This window comes from Microcaecilia unicolor, chromosome 2 (genome assembly GCF_901765095.1).
Source record: "Microcaecilia unicolor chromosome 2, aMicUni1.1, whole genome shotgun sequence".
Taxonomy (NCBI): Eukaryota; Metazoa; Chordata; class Amphibia; order Gymnophiona; family Siphonopidae; genus Microcaecilia; species Microcaecilia unicolor.
Window position 1 is genome coordinate 644,790,949 of NC_044032.1, and position 18,815 is coordinate 644,809,763.

At 49.8% G+C, this 18,815-nt stretch overlaps 1 protein-coding gene across 2 annotated transcripts in view; it reads right to left on the reverse strand.

The window, feature by feature from the left end:
• PLK4 (polo like kinase 4) overlaps nucleotides 1–18,815 on the reverse strand; it is a 76,478-nt gene that overhangs the window by 14,555 nt on the left and 43,108 nt on the right. For both annotated transcript variants that reach the window (XM_030191753.1, XM_030191752.1), the window contains exons 11-13: nucleotides 13,063–13,196; nucleotides 12,874–12,965; nucleotides 1,368–1,515 (exon numbers count right to left, since the gene is read on the reverse strand). In XM_030191753.1, coding sequence (XP_030047613.1) covers nucleotides 1,368–1,515; nucleotides 12,874–12,965; nucleotides 13,063–13,196 — 374 coding nt within the window. The remainder of the gene's footprint in view (nucleotides 1–1,367; nucleotides 1,516–12,873; nucleotides 12,966–13,062; nucleotides 13,197–18,815) is intronic.

Here is an 18,815-nt window from a genome sequence, read left to right on the forward strand (position 1 = left end):
CGGAGCTCAATATAGGGAATGTGCATTCCGTTTTATACATCGAGCATACATGGCACCTGCACAATTAGCAAAATTCGAGGGATTGCAGACGCCCTTGTGTGCGAGATGTGGGAGAACAGACAACACATTTTACCATAGTTTTTGGAGTTGTTGGAAGATTAGAAGGTTTTGGGGGAAAATAACTCACTATCTATCACAACTATTAGGTTGAAAGGTAGCAGGTACACCAGTGCAGATGTTGTTAAATTTACCAGGATCATTTAAAGGTCAAATACCAGAGCACAATTTATTTTTCCGCAAAATTGCCTTGCTGGCAAAGAAATGTATCTTGCAAAACTGGACAAATGATATAGGGCCAGATTATTGGCACTGGCGGAATCTTGTCCACCAGTTAATGATGTGGGAAGCCAAAGAAGCTAAACGTTCACTAAAAAGAAAGAAAACATTTATGAAAATTTGGGGTGCTTATGTAGATTCTTTGTCTCATAGGGGAAGAAGTTTGGTCCTCAACACATTAAGATGATAACAAAGCATAAGTATCAACAAAAATGGGGGGAGGGGTAGGACTGGGGAGGGGGGGAAAGAAAAACTCTTGGAGACAGTAATAACAGATTGTTGTATAGTTTTTGCTTGGCCGATGTGCTATCAATGATTGTAAGAATGTTCATGTTATGTCTTCAATAAAAATGTTGAAACATAAAAAAAATGTTAGTGTTTCCAAAGTTTCTATAAGTGTGTATGGGGTTATTGTTGATGGAGGACAGACTGTATACTTAGAAATTCATTGTCAAGTGTACTCTAAGACATTATTTAGTATATCAAGAACTACTCACACCGATATGCCTAGTGCCCCCCCCCCCCCGCCATGTTAACTCTGGGCCCCTAACCCCAAATGTTAGGTCTGGCTACGTCACTGCTCCAGTGCCTCCATCTGCTACCTGGTGACCATAACCCATGCATTCTGGACTGGTCTGGTGGGACCAAATGGAAGTGCAAATTCTGCTCTTTCAAGCAGCTCTGTATTGCTAAATTAAAACATAAACTACTCCACCACTCGTTCTACTTCTGATACAGTTACAGCTTCCTATTTCTCTCTAATCCAGATAGAACTGCTCTGAAACTGTTTTGAGAATAATTTTCCAAGTCAAAATCATATCAATTTATATTTATAGCCATGTGGTATTTGAGAAGTGGGGAAATTCTTATTTATGCTCCATCAAGAATAATCCATAGTCCTTGGATGTTTCCTCTCTTCTAATTTCCACACTTGAACTGCAGCTGAATATGTTTCTAGCACAGCTTTCGATCACCACCAGAATGTGCGTCCCCTACAAAGAACTGTTTACCTTACTGACTTGCATACTTACAGAAGGATTAGTGCTGGGGTTCTGGCTTGGAGAAGTTGAACTGCTTCCCATCATTCTTTGCGACTCAGCTTGGTCTTTTAGGTTACACATGGCACCCGCTGAAGCGGAAAGAGGTGCCACCTTGCAAGAGTCTGTATTAGCTGGTTTCCTGAAAGACGGAAAATCAGATGTTACAAGAAATCTTTTAAAACAGACAATAGGGTTCATTCAATAGGATAGTCATAACAATATATCACCGTAAACAGCAGGCTATTCAAACTATGTCACTACTAAATCAATTACTGTTGCTTGACTTCATCTATTCATTAAATAGTAACTTATTAGTAATATGGAGGAAAAAGACTTCATTGTTATATCAGTACTTTATCAGCCTGTTGACTGCATGTTAAGGTTACTGAATTTTTCCATCACTAGTCTGAAAAAACCTCCACTTCTTTTATTATATTACTTTTCTGATTAAAATATTTTTTTCATAAATGTTTTTAATTAAAAAAAAAATCACACTCTGATACAGATTTTATAATAATAATATCTTTTGGCAATAGTGGAAACAGCTTTATCAGCCACAATCACTTAAATAGTTTAAAAATAATACCATAGTATTCAGTTTTTTTAAATTTACTATTTTTTCTTTTTTTTTTTTTTTTCACTTGAGAACTTTTAGTGCTCATGAAAGGATGCAAAACAGTGGCCACTGAAGATTCCCACTTAGCCAGAGAAAACAAAGTTGCTATCTCTAACAAATTTCCTCCAAAGAAAGGATACTAGACCTCATAGAAGGGTGATGTTATCCAATGGAGCTTGGGATCAGTATGGGGGGTTGTTTTTTTTTTTTTTTTTTTTAATAAAGAGGTCCTTAAGTTTAGGATGGGATCATGTCTTTTTTTGGAATAAAATATCTGCCCTCTTTTCTCTGGTAGCAGATTCACATTGTACTGATGTCTAAGAGGCAGGAGAGTTCCTTTACTAATACATCATGAAGCTAAGAATTTGATTTCTGGTGTGGAGAGATAGATCTGGGAGTCAACAGCATAAAGGCGATAATGAAAACCATGGGATGAGATCAAAGCACCAAGAGAAGACGTATAGATGGAGAAAAGAAGAGGTCCCAAGAGAGCCCTGAGGTGCACCAACTGATAGTGGGATAGAAGTGGAGGAGGATCCGCCAGAGTATACACTAAAAGTATGATGGGAGAGAAGAAAACCAGGAAAGACCAGAGCCCTGAAATTCAAGTGAGGACAGCGTATATCAAGAAGTAGGCGGTGATCAACAATGTCAAAAGCAGCAGATAGATCAAGAAGGATGACAATAGACCCTTTGCATCTGGCCAAGAACAGGTCACTGAAGACTTTAGCAAGGGCTGTTTCAGTTGACTGACGAGGGTGAAAGCCAGATTGAAGTGGATCAAAAATAGCTTGAGATGAAATAAAGTCAGCACAACAGTGGTGAACAGCATGTTCCAGTATCTTGGATAGGAAAGGGAGGAGAGAGATGGGGCGATAGTTAGAAGGACAGGTTGGGTCCAATGAAGGTTTTTTGAGGAATGGTGTAACTATGGCATGTTTGAAGGCATCAGGAACAGTTGCAGTGGAAAGTGAAAGATTAAGGATATGACAGAAGGGACGACAGTAGGAGAGATAAGTAGATGGGTGTGAATAGGATCACAGGAACAGGCAGTTAGTTTTGAGAAGGAAAGAAGATGTGCAATTTCCTCTTCAGTGATTTCAGAAAAGGAAGAAAAAGGAGGTAGGGGTTGAAAGGGGGTTGAGAGAATGGACTAAGGGAAGGAGAGGTGGCGGTGACCTGGTTGAGAAGTCAAGGTTAATTTTATGAACCTTATCATGAAAATACTAGATTGTAAGCTCTTTGAGCAGGGACTGTCTTTCTTCTATGTTTGTGCAGCGCTGTGTATGCCTTGTAGCGCTATAGAAATGCTAAATAGTAGTAGTAGTACTCAGCCAGAGTCTGGGGAGAAAGCGAAGGGGGAGTTGGAGGTGAAGGCATTTTGAGAAGAGAGTTCAGTGTGGCAAAGAGACGTCAAGGGTTTGAGCCAAGAGAGTTTGTCAATTGGATCTACTAGTCTTGTTTAGCAAGTGAAAGAGCAGACTGGAAGGAGGTCAATAAGAATTTGAAATGTATGAAGTCAGCATGGGCACGAGATTTCAGCCAAAGGAATTCAACAGATTGGGCTCAGGAACATAGCTAGCGTAGAGGTCAGCCAAGGCTGGGGTTTGGTATGCCATACAGAACAGGGAATTGGAGGAGTGAGAGTATAAAGAGCAGGGGAGAGAGTGAGACTAGGTGCGAGTGTGTGTGTGAAAATGAGAGTATGTGCCAGGGTCCCCCCTCCCTCCCAGTTCCAGGGTCGTCCCCCCCCACCCCCGGTCTGTCTCCCAGTTGCAGGGGGTTCCCCCCTCCCTCCCTCCCTTTTTCCCCAGTTGCAGGGTCCCTCTCCCTCCCTCCCTCCTTCCCTAATTGTAGGGTCCCCCCTCCCTCCCAGTTGCTATCCAGTTGAAACAGCTTTAGACTTGTTTCACATGGAGCAACAATTTAAAAACGACAATGTGAAGCAGCAGCTCCTAGGTGTGCTTGTTTTGAGTGTACACCAATGACGGCTGCGTAGGGGAGTGGAAACATAGATTAACCAATGGGCTTCCTTGCTTACCGTAGAGTTGCTTTGCTCACTTCCACTCCTGTCTATGAAACGTCCTGCAGCATCTCATAGGTGTGCTTGCTTTGTTTTTATTTAACGGGGATGACGGCTGCGCTGGATTCGGACCCGCTGCTTTTTCCCTCCCCCCTCTTCCCAGTCGCCAGTGGACCCCGACCCCTGCCCTGAGCCGCCTCCTCCACATTGGACACTCGCCGTCTCGCTGCCCTCCCTCTTCGTCCTCTCCGACAGTCCGAATCCGGACTTGGAGAGAAGAGGGAGGGCGGCAGCGTTTTTTTGAGGCCGGTTAGTGTTCGCGGGTGGTTTGAGAGGTTGGCAGCGATTCCTAGGCACGCGTGTTTCCCTACTCCTCCCCCTGCCTGGGTCGCTGTGCGTCGGACTGCTGACGTCAGTTTTATCTACTCCATGAAGCAGACCACCTCCGAGGAAGCCACGGTTCCAGGCAGCCTCAGAACGTTGGAGGTGAGAATTATTATATAGGATTAGATTTAAATCTTTAAAACACATCTTTTCATAACAGCATATCCATCCATCCAATTCAGTATCTGTCCCCGATTTACTCGACTTATACCTGCCTATCGCTATCTTACTGCAGCATCAACTATTTAGTTTTGTCTCCTTTGTACTCTCTCCTCTCCTTTTGTTTCTTATTATTATAATTTTGCAATCTTACAAATTTTATATCATTAGTTTATTGCAACATCCCTTACCCCTTCTCTATATTTTGATTTGAAATAACATCAGCCTCCTATTGTATTCTAGTCCTTTTTTCCCCCTTTCTTGTGCTTTATGTAAAATACCTAGATTTTTTTTTTGTATAATTCGCAGTATAGTAAATAATGGTGAACTATGAACTAGTGTCTATAAACTCATCCTCCCAATCCAGGCGCTGCCATTTGGGGGCTACAGGACCCACCTCCCCCCCCCCCCCCAGGCTACCTGATTCCAGAACTGACTCCCCCCCCCCCCCCCCGCGCTTTCCTAGTGCAAAACCCCACAGCGAGGACAAAATCTGGGGAACAACTAACCCCACAGACATCTTTCTTCTCCCCACTGCATGTCTGACCCGCAAGAAGGGACATGGGTTCTAGCCACTGGGGCTGATCTGGAGCCATGGAGGAATCATAAATGGCAGTGGTTCCCACCACTGCTGAAACCACTGCCACATCAGAGGAAGGCTGTATACACGCGAACCCTGAATCTCCGTGGGACTCAAGCTCAGGGACCAGTCCCAAGAACACTGCTGCTGCTGCTGGGTGGCTCCCTTACTGCCTCCGCAGTGCTTGCATGAGCTAGCAGAATCCACTTTCTGGCGCCGACAAACTGAACTCCTGAAGTGTGTTACTGCTCGTGGCACTCCACAGAGCAACGAGATCGGGAGTGAAGCGGCTAGATTTAATGGAAAGCTAAGTGCCTCACTTGTATTCTTCTTGGCATTTTTGCAATTTGGACTGATGTTAGGTGTTTAAAAGAAGAAAAAAAAAAAAGAAAATATAAAATATTCACTAAATATGCACACAAAGGTGGTCTTTGGCCAGTGATGATACAACAGCCTAGAGAGTGTTTTGAAGTTATCAATGACTAACATGCTGTAGCACTTAGGCTGTTTGAGATCGTTTCCTCCTCATATATTTATTACATTTTTTTTTTGTTACATTTGTACCCCGCGCTTTCCCACTCATGGCAGGCTCAATGCGGCGGGCAATGGAGGGTTAAGTGACTTGCCCAGAGTCACAAGGAGCTGCCTGTGCCGGGAATCGAACTCAGTTCCTCAGGACCAAAGTCCACCACCCTAACCACTAGACCACTCCTCCACACTAGGCCACTCCTAGAGCAGCAGACAATTAGTGCTCTACAGTGTTTTTGTTGCAACTACCTGGGTAGCACCTGGGGAGTTTCAGGAAGATAACTGCTCACAGTTCTTGAACAGGGCCTCAGGGCAGAGAAGTTTACCCTCTGCACTCCCTGAGATTGAGGAGAATCCAGTACCTCCTGGCTGGATCTGAACTCCAGGGCCAATCAGAGCCCAGAGCACCAACTTTGAAAGTTATCTGGCCAATGGAACTGCAGGTTACCTTCCCACAGGGCTAAAACTGAAAAGAAAAATAGTCTTCCCTGCAAGGTAAAATTAGTTCTTACCTGATAATTTTCTTTTCATTAGTCCCAACAGATCAATCCAGAGGCTTGATCTGCTGTCCTTCCCTTGCCAGGCTTTGCAGGCTTGGCGTGGCAGCGCTAGGCTACAACCTCAGCAGACTGGAGCAATAATCCGCAGGCCGCGGTTACATGCGCTGCCACGTCAAATCTGCAATGCCTAGCGCTGCCACGCCAAGCCTGCAAAGCCTGGCAAGGGAAGGACAGCAGATCAAGTCTCTGGACTGATCTGTGGGACGCTAAGGAAACAGCTTTAAAATAGAAAACAAACATCACCTGCTGGCCAAACAAGAGAAATACACTACATGAAAATATTATTACAATTCACAGGCTAGAAAACACCGTTTCACCACATCCTGCTTGTCCTCAAAGAAGACACATAACTTAAAGCAAGCTTTTTCACATATCGTACCAACACATCAACCTTACCCCGCTATTGAGATAGACATGGGGGAAGCCAATGCTTGCTCTGGGATTGGTACTATTGGGAAGCCACTGCTTGCCCTGGGATTGGTACTATTGGGAAGCCACTGCTTGCCCTGGGATCTTGCTACTATTTGAGGCTCTGCCAGGTACTTGTGACCTAGATTGGCCATTGTTAGAAACAGGATAATGGGCTAGGACCATCAGTCTGACACAGTATGGCTATTCTTATATACGCTAAAGGTAAAAGGGCAATGCAGTCTCCAGGCCTGTGCAAGTTTTGGCCTCTACAATGAACAAGCAGGAAGGTGAAATTAGGCCTTACCTGCTAATTTTCTTTCCTCTAGACCCTCCAGACCGGTCAAGACGCTTGGGTTATGCTCGCCTACCAGCAGAGGGAGACTGAGAACACAAACTTGAAACTATGTACTTATAACCTGTGCCTAGCCATCTATAGCCAGTATACACATAGCAAAGCAGAGAATAAAAACACAACTCTGAAACTAGAAACCCCTGTACCTGGAAAACCCAAGGACAAGTACCAACAGTGTGCTGAAAACAGACGAGACGTCACAGCGTCCCGCTCTGTAATGTCTTAGAGTCAAAGAATTCTCTCTGACCACACAAACCTTAAGGAATAGTCCTAGCAGAACACGGCTCAAAATACTGCTATCCATATATACGGCTCAAAATACTGCTATGCAAAGACCCGGCTGAGGAATACTTCTGCGAAAAGAATGGACGGCTGAATACTTCTGCGAAAAGAACGGGCGGGCTCTTGACCGGTCTGGAGGGTCTAGAGGAAAGAAAATTAGCAGGTAAGGCCTAATTTCACCTTCCTCATCAACCCTCCAGACCGGTCAAGACGCTTGGGACGTACCAAAGCAGTATCCCAACTAAGGGCGGGACCCTCGTAAAGCAGAAGACAACACCGCCGCTCCAAACCGAGCATCTTCTTTCGCCTGAACATCAAGTCTGTAATGCTTCACGAAGGAATGGATAGAGGACCACGCCGCAGCCCTGCAAATCTCTTGCGGCGGAATAAAACTACTCTCTGCCCATGAAGCAGCTACTCCCCGCGTAGAATGTGCCTTAAGTAAAGAGGGCACCGGCCGACGCTTCAACAAATAAGCCGAAGCAATAGTCTCCTTCAACCATCTAGCCAGAGTGGCCTTGGAAGCAGCTTCTCCTCTCTTGGGACCTCCAAACAAAACAAACAACCTGTCCGAGGATCGAAAATCTTGTGTTCTGCTCAAATAGGACCGCAACACGCGCCGCACATCCAACTTAGCTAAACGACGCTGCGTGGAATCCCCGGCACGATCACCCAACACTGGCAACGAAATCACCTGATTGACATGAAAGGAAGACACCACCTTAGGAACAAAGGAAGGAACCGTGCGTAAAGTCACTTTCTCTTTGGCAAAGGACAGAAAAGGCTCTCTGCAAGATAAAGCCTGAAGTTCCGAAATCCTACGTGCCGAAGAAACAGCCACCAAAAAGACTGTCTTTAAAGTAAGATCCTTACACGTAATGGAAGGCAAAGGTTCAAACGGAGGCGCCACCAGAGCCTCCAAGACCAGATTTAAATCCCAAGGCGGAACCACCGGACGGCAAGGCGGCCGAAGCAACTTCACAGCCTTCAAGAACCGCCCCACGTCCGGAGAAGCCGCCAAGGATACTCCCCGAACCTTACCTCTAAAACAAGACAAGGCTGCAACCTGCACCTTCAGAGAGGAAAGCGAAAGCCCTCTGTCCAAACCATCCTGAAGAAAATCCAACACCTCAACCGCTGACACGCGCAATGGGGCATAGCCCCGCTCTTGACACCAATTCTCGAAAATGCGCCACACCCGCACATATGCCAAGGAAGTAGACCTCTTACGGGACTGCAACATCGTAGCAATCACCCTGGCCGAGAAACCCTTATGTCTTAAACGGTGCCTTTCAAGAGCCAGGCCGTAAGCAAGAATGGAGAGGGGTCGGCCATCTCGATCGGCCCCTGCACCAATCTCACCCGAGGCCCCAGGGGAATCGGATCCTGCACCAGCAACCGCATCAGATCTCCGTACCACGGACGCCGGGGCCAATTGGGCGCTATCAGGACTACTAATCCCGCGTGACGACCGATCCGCTGAACCACTCGGCCTACCAGCGGCCACGGCGGGAACACGTAGAGCAACTGCTGAGTTGGCCACGGAAGGACCAACGCGTCGATGCCCTCGGCTCGAGAATCTCTTCGACGACTGAAAAACCGAGGGACCTGCGCATTGGCGGACGACGCCATGAGATCCAACACCGGCCGACCCCACTGCACCACTATCCGCTCGAACACGGAGGGGTGGAGAGCCCACTCTCCGGGATCCAACGTGTGCCTGCTTAGATAATCCGCGCTCACGTTGTCCACCCCTGCCACGTGTCCCGCCGAGAGACTCTGCAGATGTGCCTCTGCCCACACCAGCAACTCTGCCGCCTCTAGTGCTAACCCGGGACTCTTCGTTCCTCCCTGTCGATTCACATATGCCACGGCTGTGGCATTGTCGGACAGAACCCTGACAGCCTTGCCGACTAACAGACAGTGAAAGGACCGAAGAGCCAACCGAATTGCACGTGTCTCCAGACGATTGATGGACCAACACGCCTCCTCCACTGTCCAACGTCCCTGGGCCACCTGTCCCAGACAATGCGCTCCCCAGCCTGACAGACTCGCATCCGTGGTCATCACCACCCACTGAGGAGCGGCCAACGGCATGCCCTTCACTAGGTTCGGAGAATGGAGCCACCAGCTGAGACTGCGACGCACAACCTCCGACAGAGCGAGCCTCTCCTCCAGATCCTGAAGCTGAGGGGACCAACGAGACAACAAAGCACCCTGCAGCTGCCTCATATGCGCTCTGGCCCAAGGAACTACCTCTATCGATGCGGCCATCAGACCCAACACTTGAAGATACTCCCGCGCCGACGGCGCCCTCTGGACTCGGAAAAGACGGATCTGAGCCTGCAGCTTGGACATGCGAGAGGGAGTCAAGAACACCCGACCTCTCTTCGTGTCGAACCGGACTCCCAGATACTCGAGAGACTGCGACGGCACTAGGTGACTCTTGGCCAGATTGACAACCCAGCCCAGAGATTGCAAAAAGGACACCACCCGACCGGTGACCTCCTCGCTCTCCGCCTTTGATTTGGCCCGAATCAACCAGTCGTCTAGGTACGGGTGCACCAAAATGCCCTGCAAGCGAAGAGCTGCTGCCACCACGACCATCACCTTGGAGAAGGTGCGAGGAGCGGTGGCCAGTCCAAAGGGAAGCGCGCAAAACTGAAAATGTCTCCCTAGCACCACAAAGCGAAGAAAACGCTGATGCGCCTCCAGGATGGGAATGTGCAAGTAAGCTTCCGTCAGATCTAGAGAAGTCAGAAATTCCCCTTCCTGAACCGCTACTATGACTGAGCGTAACGTCTCCATCCGAAAGGAAGGAACCTTTAGGGCTGCATTGACCTTCTTGAGATCCAAAATGGGACGAAAAGCGTCCTCTTTTTTGGGTACCACGAAGTATATGGAATAACATCCCTTTCCTCTCTCTGCTGGAGGAACAGGGACTACAGCCCCTAAAGCTATCAGACGTGACAGAGTATCGCGGACTGCTCTCGCCTTGCGCCTTGAATGACAGGGAGACACTAGGAAGAAGTCGGACAGAGGCCTGTCGAATTCCAGCGCGTACCCGTCTCGGATTATCTGCAGCACCCACTGGTCTGACGTGATCTGGACCCACCTCTGGTAAAACAAGCGTAAGCGAGCCCCCACGCGAACCAGAGACTGGGCCCCCAAACCATCATTGAGACGGACGGGACGCACCGGACGCTCCCAAAGAGGAACCTCGCCCTCCACGACGGCCACCGCGAAAGGACTGAGTTCTCTGAAAGAAACGACCCCTAGTCCCACCAGAATACCTACCCGGCCGATACCGCTTTGCTTCCTGAAAACGACCGCGACCCGCGGAACCTCTAGAAGCCTTAGGGCGAAGTTCCGGAAGCCGAGGGACCTTGGCATCAGTAAGACCTCTTACCAACTTATCCAACTCTTCACCAAACAGCAAAGAGCCTTTAAACGGGAGCGAACACAGCTTGGCCTTGGACGCAGCATCCGCCATCCAGCCTCGCAACCACAGGGCCCGACGGGCTGCCACCGCTAGAGACATGTTCTTCGCCGAGGCCCGCAACAAATCATACAGTGCATCCGCCAAAAAGGAGGAACCCAACTCCAACTTAGCCAGATCTTGAGTCAAAGAGCCTCTGTCCCCTGGCGGGCTATCTAAGAGCCGTTCCGCCCAGCGGAAACAAGCCCGCGCCACTAGCCCTCCACAGACCGACGCCTGTAACGCCAGGGCCGACAAATCAAAACTGCGCTTCAGGAAAGTTTCCAATTTCCTGTCCTGAGGGTCTCGCAACGCAGCCCCTCCGTCCACCGGAATCGCCGTGGCCTTGGTCACTGCCGTAACCACGGCATCCACGGTCGGGGGCTTGAGCGAATCTCTATCTTCCTGCGGCAGGGGATAAAGCTTAGCCATGGCCCGAGCCACTTTACACGGCGCCTCCGGCGCCTGCCACTCCTGAGTAATCATTTCCCTCAGATCCGCATTCATAGGGAAAGAACAAGACACCCGTCTGATCCCCTTAACCAACGGATCCTGCTTTCCGGCCTCTAATGGAGCTGCCGCCGGATCAAATTTGAGGGTCGCAGCCACCTGATCAATAAGATCCGACAATTCATCTCGCTGAAAAATGCGCACCACCGAGGGATCCTCCCCAGGCAGCGCAAGCTCCTTATCATATCCAGCCAACGACCCCTCCTCCTCTTCTAGGAGGCTAAAGTCGCCCTCCGAATCCGGGGGGGAAAAACCTTCAAAATCCTCAGACCACTCTACACGTGGTCTCTTCGCGCCAGCCCCCCCCGTTCCAAGGCTAAGGGGCTCCGCTCGGGACGGCCCTGCCTGCCAAGCCTGATATAAACTCCAAATGAAATCCGGGGGAAACCCGCTCCTACCTGAGGCATCACCCCCCGAAGGCGCTGGAAATTGGCTGCCCGGCAGTCCTCCGACTCTCCCAGGCCCGAGTATCGCCGAATCCAAAATGGCGGCGGTTCCCGCCAAAATCGGCACCGCCGCAGGGCCGCTAATCAAAGGCGCCGTAACCTCCGAGACGCTAGCCGCGGGAACCTCCGCCGCCAACACCGGCGGAACGGAGGATTGAGGCTTAGGTTCCCCACAAAACCGGCAAACGCTCCCCACCGCGTCGACGCCCCGACGCGCACATGACCGGCACCTCAGCGGTTTCCCTGACATTAGCGCAAGCCCAGCTGACCGCCAAACAAGAGCCCCGATTGTAAAAGTCAAGAAACTCACCCGAGCAGGAAAGTCAGCGCCTTACTCACTGCTGAACAGCTCCGAGGCTCCGGAGTGCAGCTCCAATCGCTCTCACCCGTTTGGGTCTGACTTTTTTTTTTTTTTTTTAAACTTTACTGCAGCCTTTCATTTGAGCCTTGCTGCTGCTAACACAATTCGGCACTCAAGGCTGCAGTATACAAACTGCAGCCGAGGCACAAAGCTGCCCAAACGGAGAGCCAGACCGGGGGAGGGACCCGGCCACCCGGGTGTGACACCCCAAAGGGGACAATGACGGACCCCAGCGGACCCGCAACCCCTAGCACACCAAAGTCTTCCAGGCACAGGGGATCCACCAAAATAGCACAGAAACAAAGGAAAACTCTGAAAATTAACTCAAAAACCTATCCAGATCGGGCAAGCTGCACAGGCTGCCTGTCTACCCTCTGCTGAGACTGAGAAAATACTGGCTATAGATGGCTAGGCACAGGTTATAAGTACATAGTTTCAAGTTTGTGTTCTCAGTCTCCCTCTGCTGGTAGGCGAGCATAACCCAAGCGTCTTGACCGGTCTGGAGGGTTGATGAGGAATGGTACCATTTAACAGCAAACTGTGATGGCACTTACTATGATTCACTAAAACTAGAATGAGACTTTTAATTCACTTCATATGGGCTATCAAATAAGTTTCAAATAATGAGTATTCACTACTTAATCTGTTGCCTCCAAAGTTCCTTCTAGATGATTTGATGCTAGAATTTCTGACCTCTGGGTCAAAAGTTTAAAAGCTAGCCCGGGATGATAGTAGCTATTTATTTCATTTGTACATTATGCACTGTATTCTAACCATCATCTACAAATGCAAATCAAGTCAGTTTACCTTCCAAATATAATCGGGAAAAAGGACATTTTTTCATTGCATTTTTCTTCTGCTGTGATAGCAGCTTCCAGTGAAAGACATGCATGATGACTCTGTACAACAGAAAAAATAATTCCATACGATCAGAACACAGAGGTCTGGTTAAACATGAATTGTAAATTCAAGCTATGAATTAAACAGGCATGCTACCTCGTTGGCATGAACCAAGTACATTTGGATTCCTTCTGTCAGGCCGTTTACTGCACTCTCCTCTTTCAACGTGTACACTTTTCCAGACTTTTCTATCACTCGAATAAAACCAGAAGTCTTGTGGATTTTTGCCCCTGCATTGGACAATTAAATAAAAGTAAAGCAGAATTTTACATGATGGCACAGATCTACTACAGTCCTGAAAGGAAGCAAGTAAAAAGATTAGACTTGTACTAGAGCTTCAAAGCTCAGGAGAGAGAGAAAATAACATTTAGAGAAAAAAACCTGGGTTCCATATTTGCACTTTTGATACTTAGGTTTAAGATTTTGCACCACAGGCAGAGTTTATCTTTAGAAGAGTCAGGGCTTCAATTCCTCACACAGCGCTATAAAATTTCTGGACCTCTATATTATGTTCTTATGTTTTATTGTGGGAACTGAAGTGGGGATTTATGCATATGGAGTGGAAAGGGTAGACGTGACACGTCTGTTTACTCTTTCCAAAAATACTAGGACTAGGGGGCATTCAAAGTAGTAAATTTAAAACGAATCGGAGAAAATGTTTCTTCACTCAACGTGTAATTAAACTCTGGAATTTGTTGCCAGAGAATGTGGTAAATGCGGTTAGCTTAGCGGGGTTTAAAAAAGGTTTGGGCGGCTTCCTAAAGGAAAAATCCATAGGCCATTATTAAAATGGACGGGGAAAAGCCACTATTTCTGGGGATAAGCAGCATAAAATGTTTTGTACTTTTTTGGGATCTTGCCAGGTATTTGTGACCTGGATTGGCCACTGTTGGAACAGGATGGTGAAATTAGATCTTACCTGCTAATTTTCTTTCCTCTAGACCCTCCAGACCGGTCAAGACGCGTGGGTTATGTCCTCCTACCAGCAGAGGGAGACTGAGAAACACTGAGCTTTTGAATACTGTATATATAACCTGTGCAGTACATCCACTAGCCAGTATAACACTAACAAAGCAGAGAAACCATAACACTAACTATAATGAGCAACCCTGTACGTGGTCACTGCCAACTGGACACTTTCTTTATTTCTCTTACTGTGTCCCTTTTTTCGTGTGTGCTTCCACAGGTGGACTACCAAACACTGTCACACCTGTCCAGACTCCAACCAACAAAAAACTGGTAAACCAGAGTCTGAATCCATAGACACAACAATCAACTGCTGCCAAGAAATAACAACAGACCAACCAAACCTCCTGGCCTAAAATACAGACAGACAGATAGACAGGGCGGGCCTTGACCGGTCTGGAGGGTCTAGAGGAAAGAAAATTAGCAGGTAAGATCTAATTTCACCTTCCTCCATGACCCTCCAGACCGGTCAAGACGCGTGGGACGTACCAAAGCAGTAAATATCCTACGGGCGGGATCCACGAAGGCCAGAGGTCAACACTGCAGCCCCAAAGCCAGCCTCTTCCTTTGCATGCACATCAATCCTATAATGCTTAACAAAGGAATGCAAAGAAGACCAAACCGCCGCTCGACAAATATCTAACGGAGGAATCATGCTACATTCCGCCCAAGAGGCCGCCATTCCCCTGGTAGAATGGGCCGAAAACTCCTTAGGAGCCAAGCGACCTTTTAGCAAATAAGCCGAAACAATCGCCTCCTTTAACCACCTTGCTATCGTTGCCTTGGATGCTGCCACGCCCTTCTTTGCACCACCATGCAGGACGAACAAACGATCAGAAACTCTATACTCCCGAGTTCTGGAAATATAACAGCGCAAGACTCTCCGCACATCTAGCTTTGCCAGACGACGCTGCTCCGTATCCCCCGCCAAATTACCCAAAACTGGCAAGGAAATGACTTGATTAACATGAAACTCTGAGACCACCTTGGGCAAAAAGGACGGTACTGGCCGCAACGAAACCTTTTCCTTGGAAAAAATCAAGAAGGGTTCCCTACAAGACAAAGCATGAAGCTCCGACACCCTCCGAGCTGAAGTAATGGCCACTAAGAAAACCGTCTTTAATGAAAGATCCTTGTCCGAAACAGCCACCAAGGGCTCAAACGGCGGCCTAACCAAAGCATCCAGAACGAGATTCAAATCCCACGGAGGCACCATCCGCCGCCGAGGCTGTCGCAGCAACTTAACGCCCTTCAAAAAACGAACCACATCAGGACTAGAAGCTAAAGACTTCCCCTGAACCTTCCCCCGAAAACAGGACAAAGCTGCCACCTGTACTTTTAAAGAGGACAAGGCCAGACCCCTGTCCATACCATCCTGTAGGAACTCCAATACATCAGTCACAGACGCACGAAAAGGAAGAACCTGTCTACCTGCGCACCAATGCTCAAAAACTCTCCAAACCCGGACGTAAGCCAACGAAGTAGATTGCCTACGAGAGCTCAACATTGTGGCGATAACTCTGGCCGAAAAACCCTTCTTCTTTAACCTGTGCCTCTCAAGAGCCAGGCCGTAAGCGAGAACCGAACCGGATCTGGCATAACTATTGGGCCCTGACACAACACCTCTGAATCTGACAACGGAAGAGGGTCTGCTACCGCCAGCCGTACCAGATCTCCGAACCACGGCCGACGCGGCCAATTCGGGGCTATCAAAATCACCCGTCCGGGGTGCCGAGCTATGCGTTGAACTACGCGTCCGACTAACGGCCATGGAGGAAAAACATACAGCAACTCCTGAGGCCAGGGCACCAGCAGAGCGTCGATCCCTTCCGCTCGAGGGTCCCTCCAACGACTGAAAAACCTCGGCACTTGAGCATTGTGGGCCGTTGCCATCAGGTCCACCTCGGGAAGACCCCAGACCGACACAATGCGCTCGAACACCGACCGATGCAGAGACCACTCTCCTGGGTCTAGAGTATGCCTGCTCAGGTAATCTGCGTCCACATTGTCCACTCCGGCCACATGTGCCGCGGAGAGCGCTAGCAGGTGACTCTCCGCCCATTGGCACAACAACGCCGCCTCCTCCGCGACCGCCTGACTCTTTGTGCCCCCCTGACGGTTGACATAAGCCACGGCGGTGGCGTTGTCGCAGAAGACCCTGACTGCTTTCCGGCACAGGAGACTCTGAAAAGCCTGAAGCGCGAGCCGAATGGCCCGAGTTTCCAAACGATTGATGGACCACTGAGCCTCTGAGTCCACCGACCTTGAGCCACTTGCCCGAGACAATGAGCTCCCCAGCCTTGTAGACTGGCATCTGTGACGAGGACCACCCACTGCGGGGCCTCCAATGGCATTCCCTTTTCCAGATTGTCTGTGTCTAGCCACCACCGGAGACTGACGCGTGGAATTACAGCCAGCTGAAGACGACTGTCCAACTCCTGACTCAGTGGTGACCAACGACTGAGAAGAGCTGACTGCAACTGCCGCATGTGCGCCCGGGCCCACGGAACTACCTCTATGGTGGCCGCCATCAACCCCAGGACTTGCAGATACTCCCGGGCCGTCGGTGCTGAGTCCGCCAGAAACCGACGAATCTGACCCTGCAACTTGCGAATCCGGGGACCCGGCAAGAATACTCGACCCTTCTTGGTATCGAAAAGCATCCCCAGATATTCCAGCGACTGCAACAGCACCAGATGACTCTTGCCGAAGTTCACTACCCAGCCCAGAGACTGAAGAAACTGAACCACTCGAGCAGTAGCCATCTCGCTCTCCGACCTGGACTTGGCTCGAATCAGCCAATCGTCCAGGTACGGGTGCACCAGAACACCCTGCCTCCGCAAAGCCGCTGCCACTACTACCATAACTTTGGAAAACGTTCGGGGAGCCGTTGCTAGTCCGAAAGGTAGAGCACAGAACTGAAAGTGCTTCCCTAATACCGAAAAGCGAAGAAATCGCTGATGAGCAGCACGAATAGGAATGTGGAGATAAGCTTCCGTCAAATCCAAAGACGTTAGAAACTCTCCGTCCTGAACCGCGACAATGACTGACCGCAACGTTTCCATGCGAAACGAGGGAACCTTGAGAGCTGCATTGACCCTCTTTAGATCTAAGATAGGCCGAAAGGCATCCTCCTTCTTTGGGACCACAAAATAGATCGAATAGCAGCCCGAGCCGCGCTGAGCGAGGGGAACCGGTACCACCGCCCCCAACCTGATCAACCGAGCCAACGTGTCCCGCACAGCTGCCCGCTTGAGCCTCGAATGACAAGGGGACTCCAAGAACCTTTCGGGAGGTGAACTGTCGAACTCCAGGGCATAGCCGTCTCGCACCACCTCGAGAACCCACTGATCTGAAGTGATTTGGGCCCAGTTCTGGTAAAAAAGACTCAGACGAGCCCCTACCCGAACCAGAGCCTCGGCCCGCACACCTTCATTGTGCATTACGCCCCAAGACCTGCCCTCCCGTGGAAAAGTCACGCCCTCCGCGACGACTCCCACGAAAGGACTGGGTGCGCTGGAAGAAACGACCCCTAGGAGCCCCACTAGACCTCCCTGGCCTATACCGACGAGCCTCCTTAAACCGCCCTCGGGAGGAAGTGCCCCTGGAAGCCGCCTTGGAACGAAAATCCGGAAGCCTAGGGGCCTTGGCATCACTGAGACCTTTCACCAACTTATCCAATTCCTCACCAAAAAGCATGGACCCCTTGAAGGGAAGAGAACACAGCTTAGCCTTAGAGGCCGCGTCCGCGACCCAACCGCGTAACCAAAGGGCCCTACGCGCTCCCACTACCATAGCCATATTCTTCGCCGAAGCCCGCAATAAATCATAAAGAGCATCCGACAAAAAGGACGATCCCATCTCCAGCTTGGCTAACTCCTGAACCCCCGAGGAACCAACATCCACCGAATCATCCAGAAGCTTCTCGGCCCAGCGAAAACACGCCCGAGCTACCAGGCCCCCACACACCGAAGCCTGCAAGGCGAGAGCTGACAGATCAAAACTACGTTTGAGAAATGATTCCAGCCTCCTATCCTGGGGGTCACGGAGAGCGGTACCTCCGTCTACCGGGATCGCCGTGGCTTTAGTAACTGCTGTCACCACGGCATCCACAGTGGGAGCCTTAAAGGAATCCCTATCTTCCTGCGGAAGAGGATAAAGCCTCGCCATGGCTTTCGCTACTTTACATGGCACATCCGGAACATTCCACTCCTGAAAGACCATATCCCGGAGGTCCTTGTTCATGGGGAAGGACCGGGCTTTCCTCTGGATACCTTTAACTAAGGGATCCACCTGTCTAGCCTCCCCCATGGCTACCTCTGGCTGATCAAACTTAAGGGTGGCCGACACCTGATCTATAAGCTCAGACAGCTCATCCCTGTGAAAAATACGAACCACCGAGGGATCCTCACCAGGAATTAGGCACTCCGCATCCTGCAAACCTTCAAACCCCTCTGGGTCCCCCAATTCACTAAGAGCTCTGTCAGAACCACCCGGAGAAAAAAACTCCCCGTCCTCTGACCAATCCACCCTTGGTCTTTTAGCCAAAGAGGTACTAGCCCCCTCCTCCAATTGGGGGGGTCCCGTCCTCCATGCCTGATAGAGGGTCCACACGAACTCCGGGGGGAAACCAACCCCTCCAGGAGCCTCAGACGGGCTTTTTGTGACCAAAACGGGGGAAGCGGGCCCAAAAACTGCTGATTCCGCAGTGCGCGCCGCTGACAAAATGGCGGCCGTTCCCGCCAAAACCGGAACCGCCGACGATGTCCCGAGCGGCGTCCCCACTGCCCCAGCAACTCCCGAAACTGCCGGGACCTCCGCAGTCAACTCGGGGGGAGCCGCTGCCACCGGCACTTGCTTCGGTTCGCCGCAAAGACGGCATT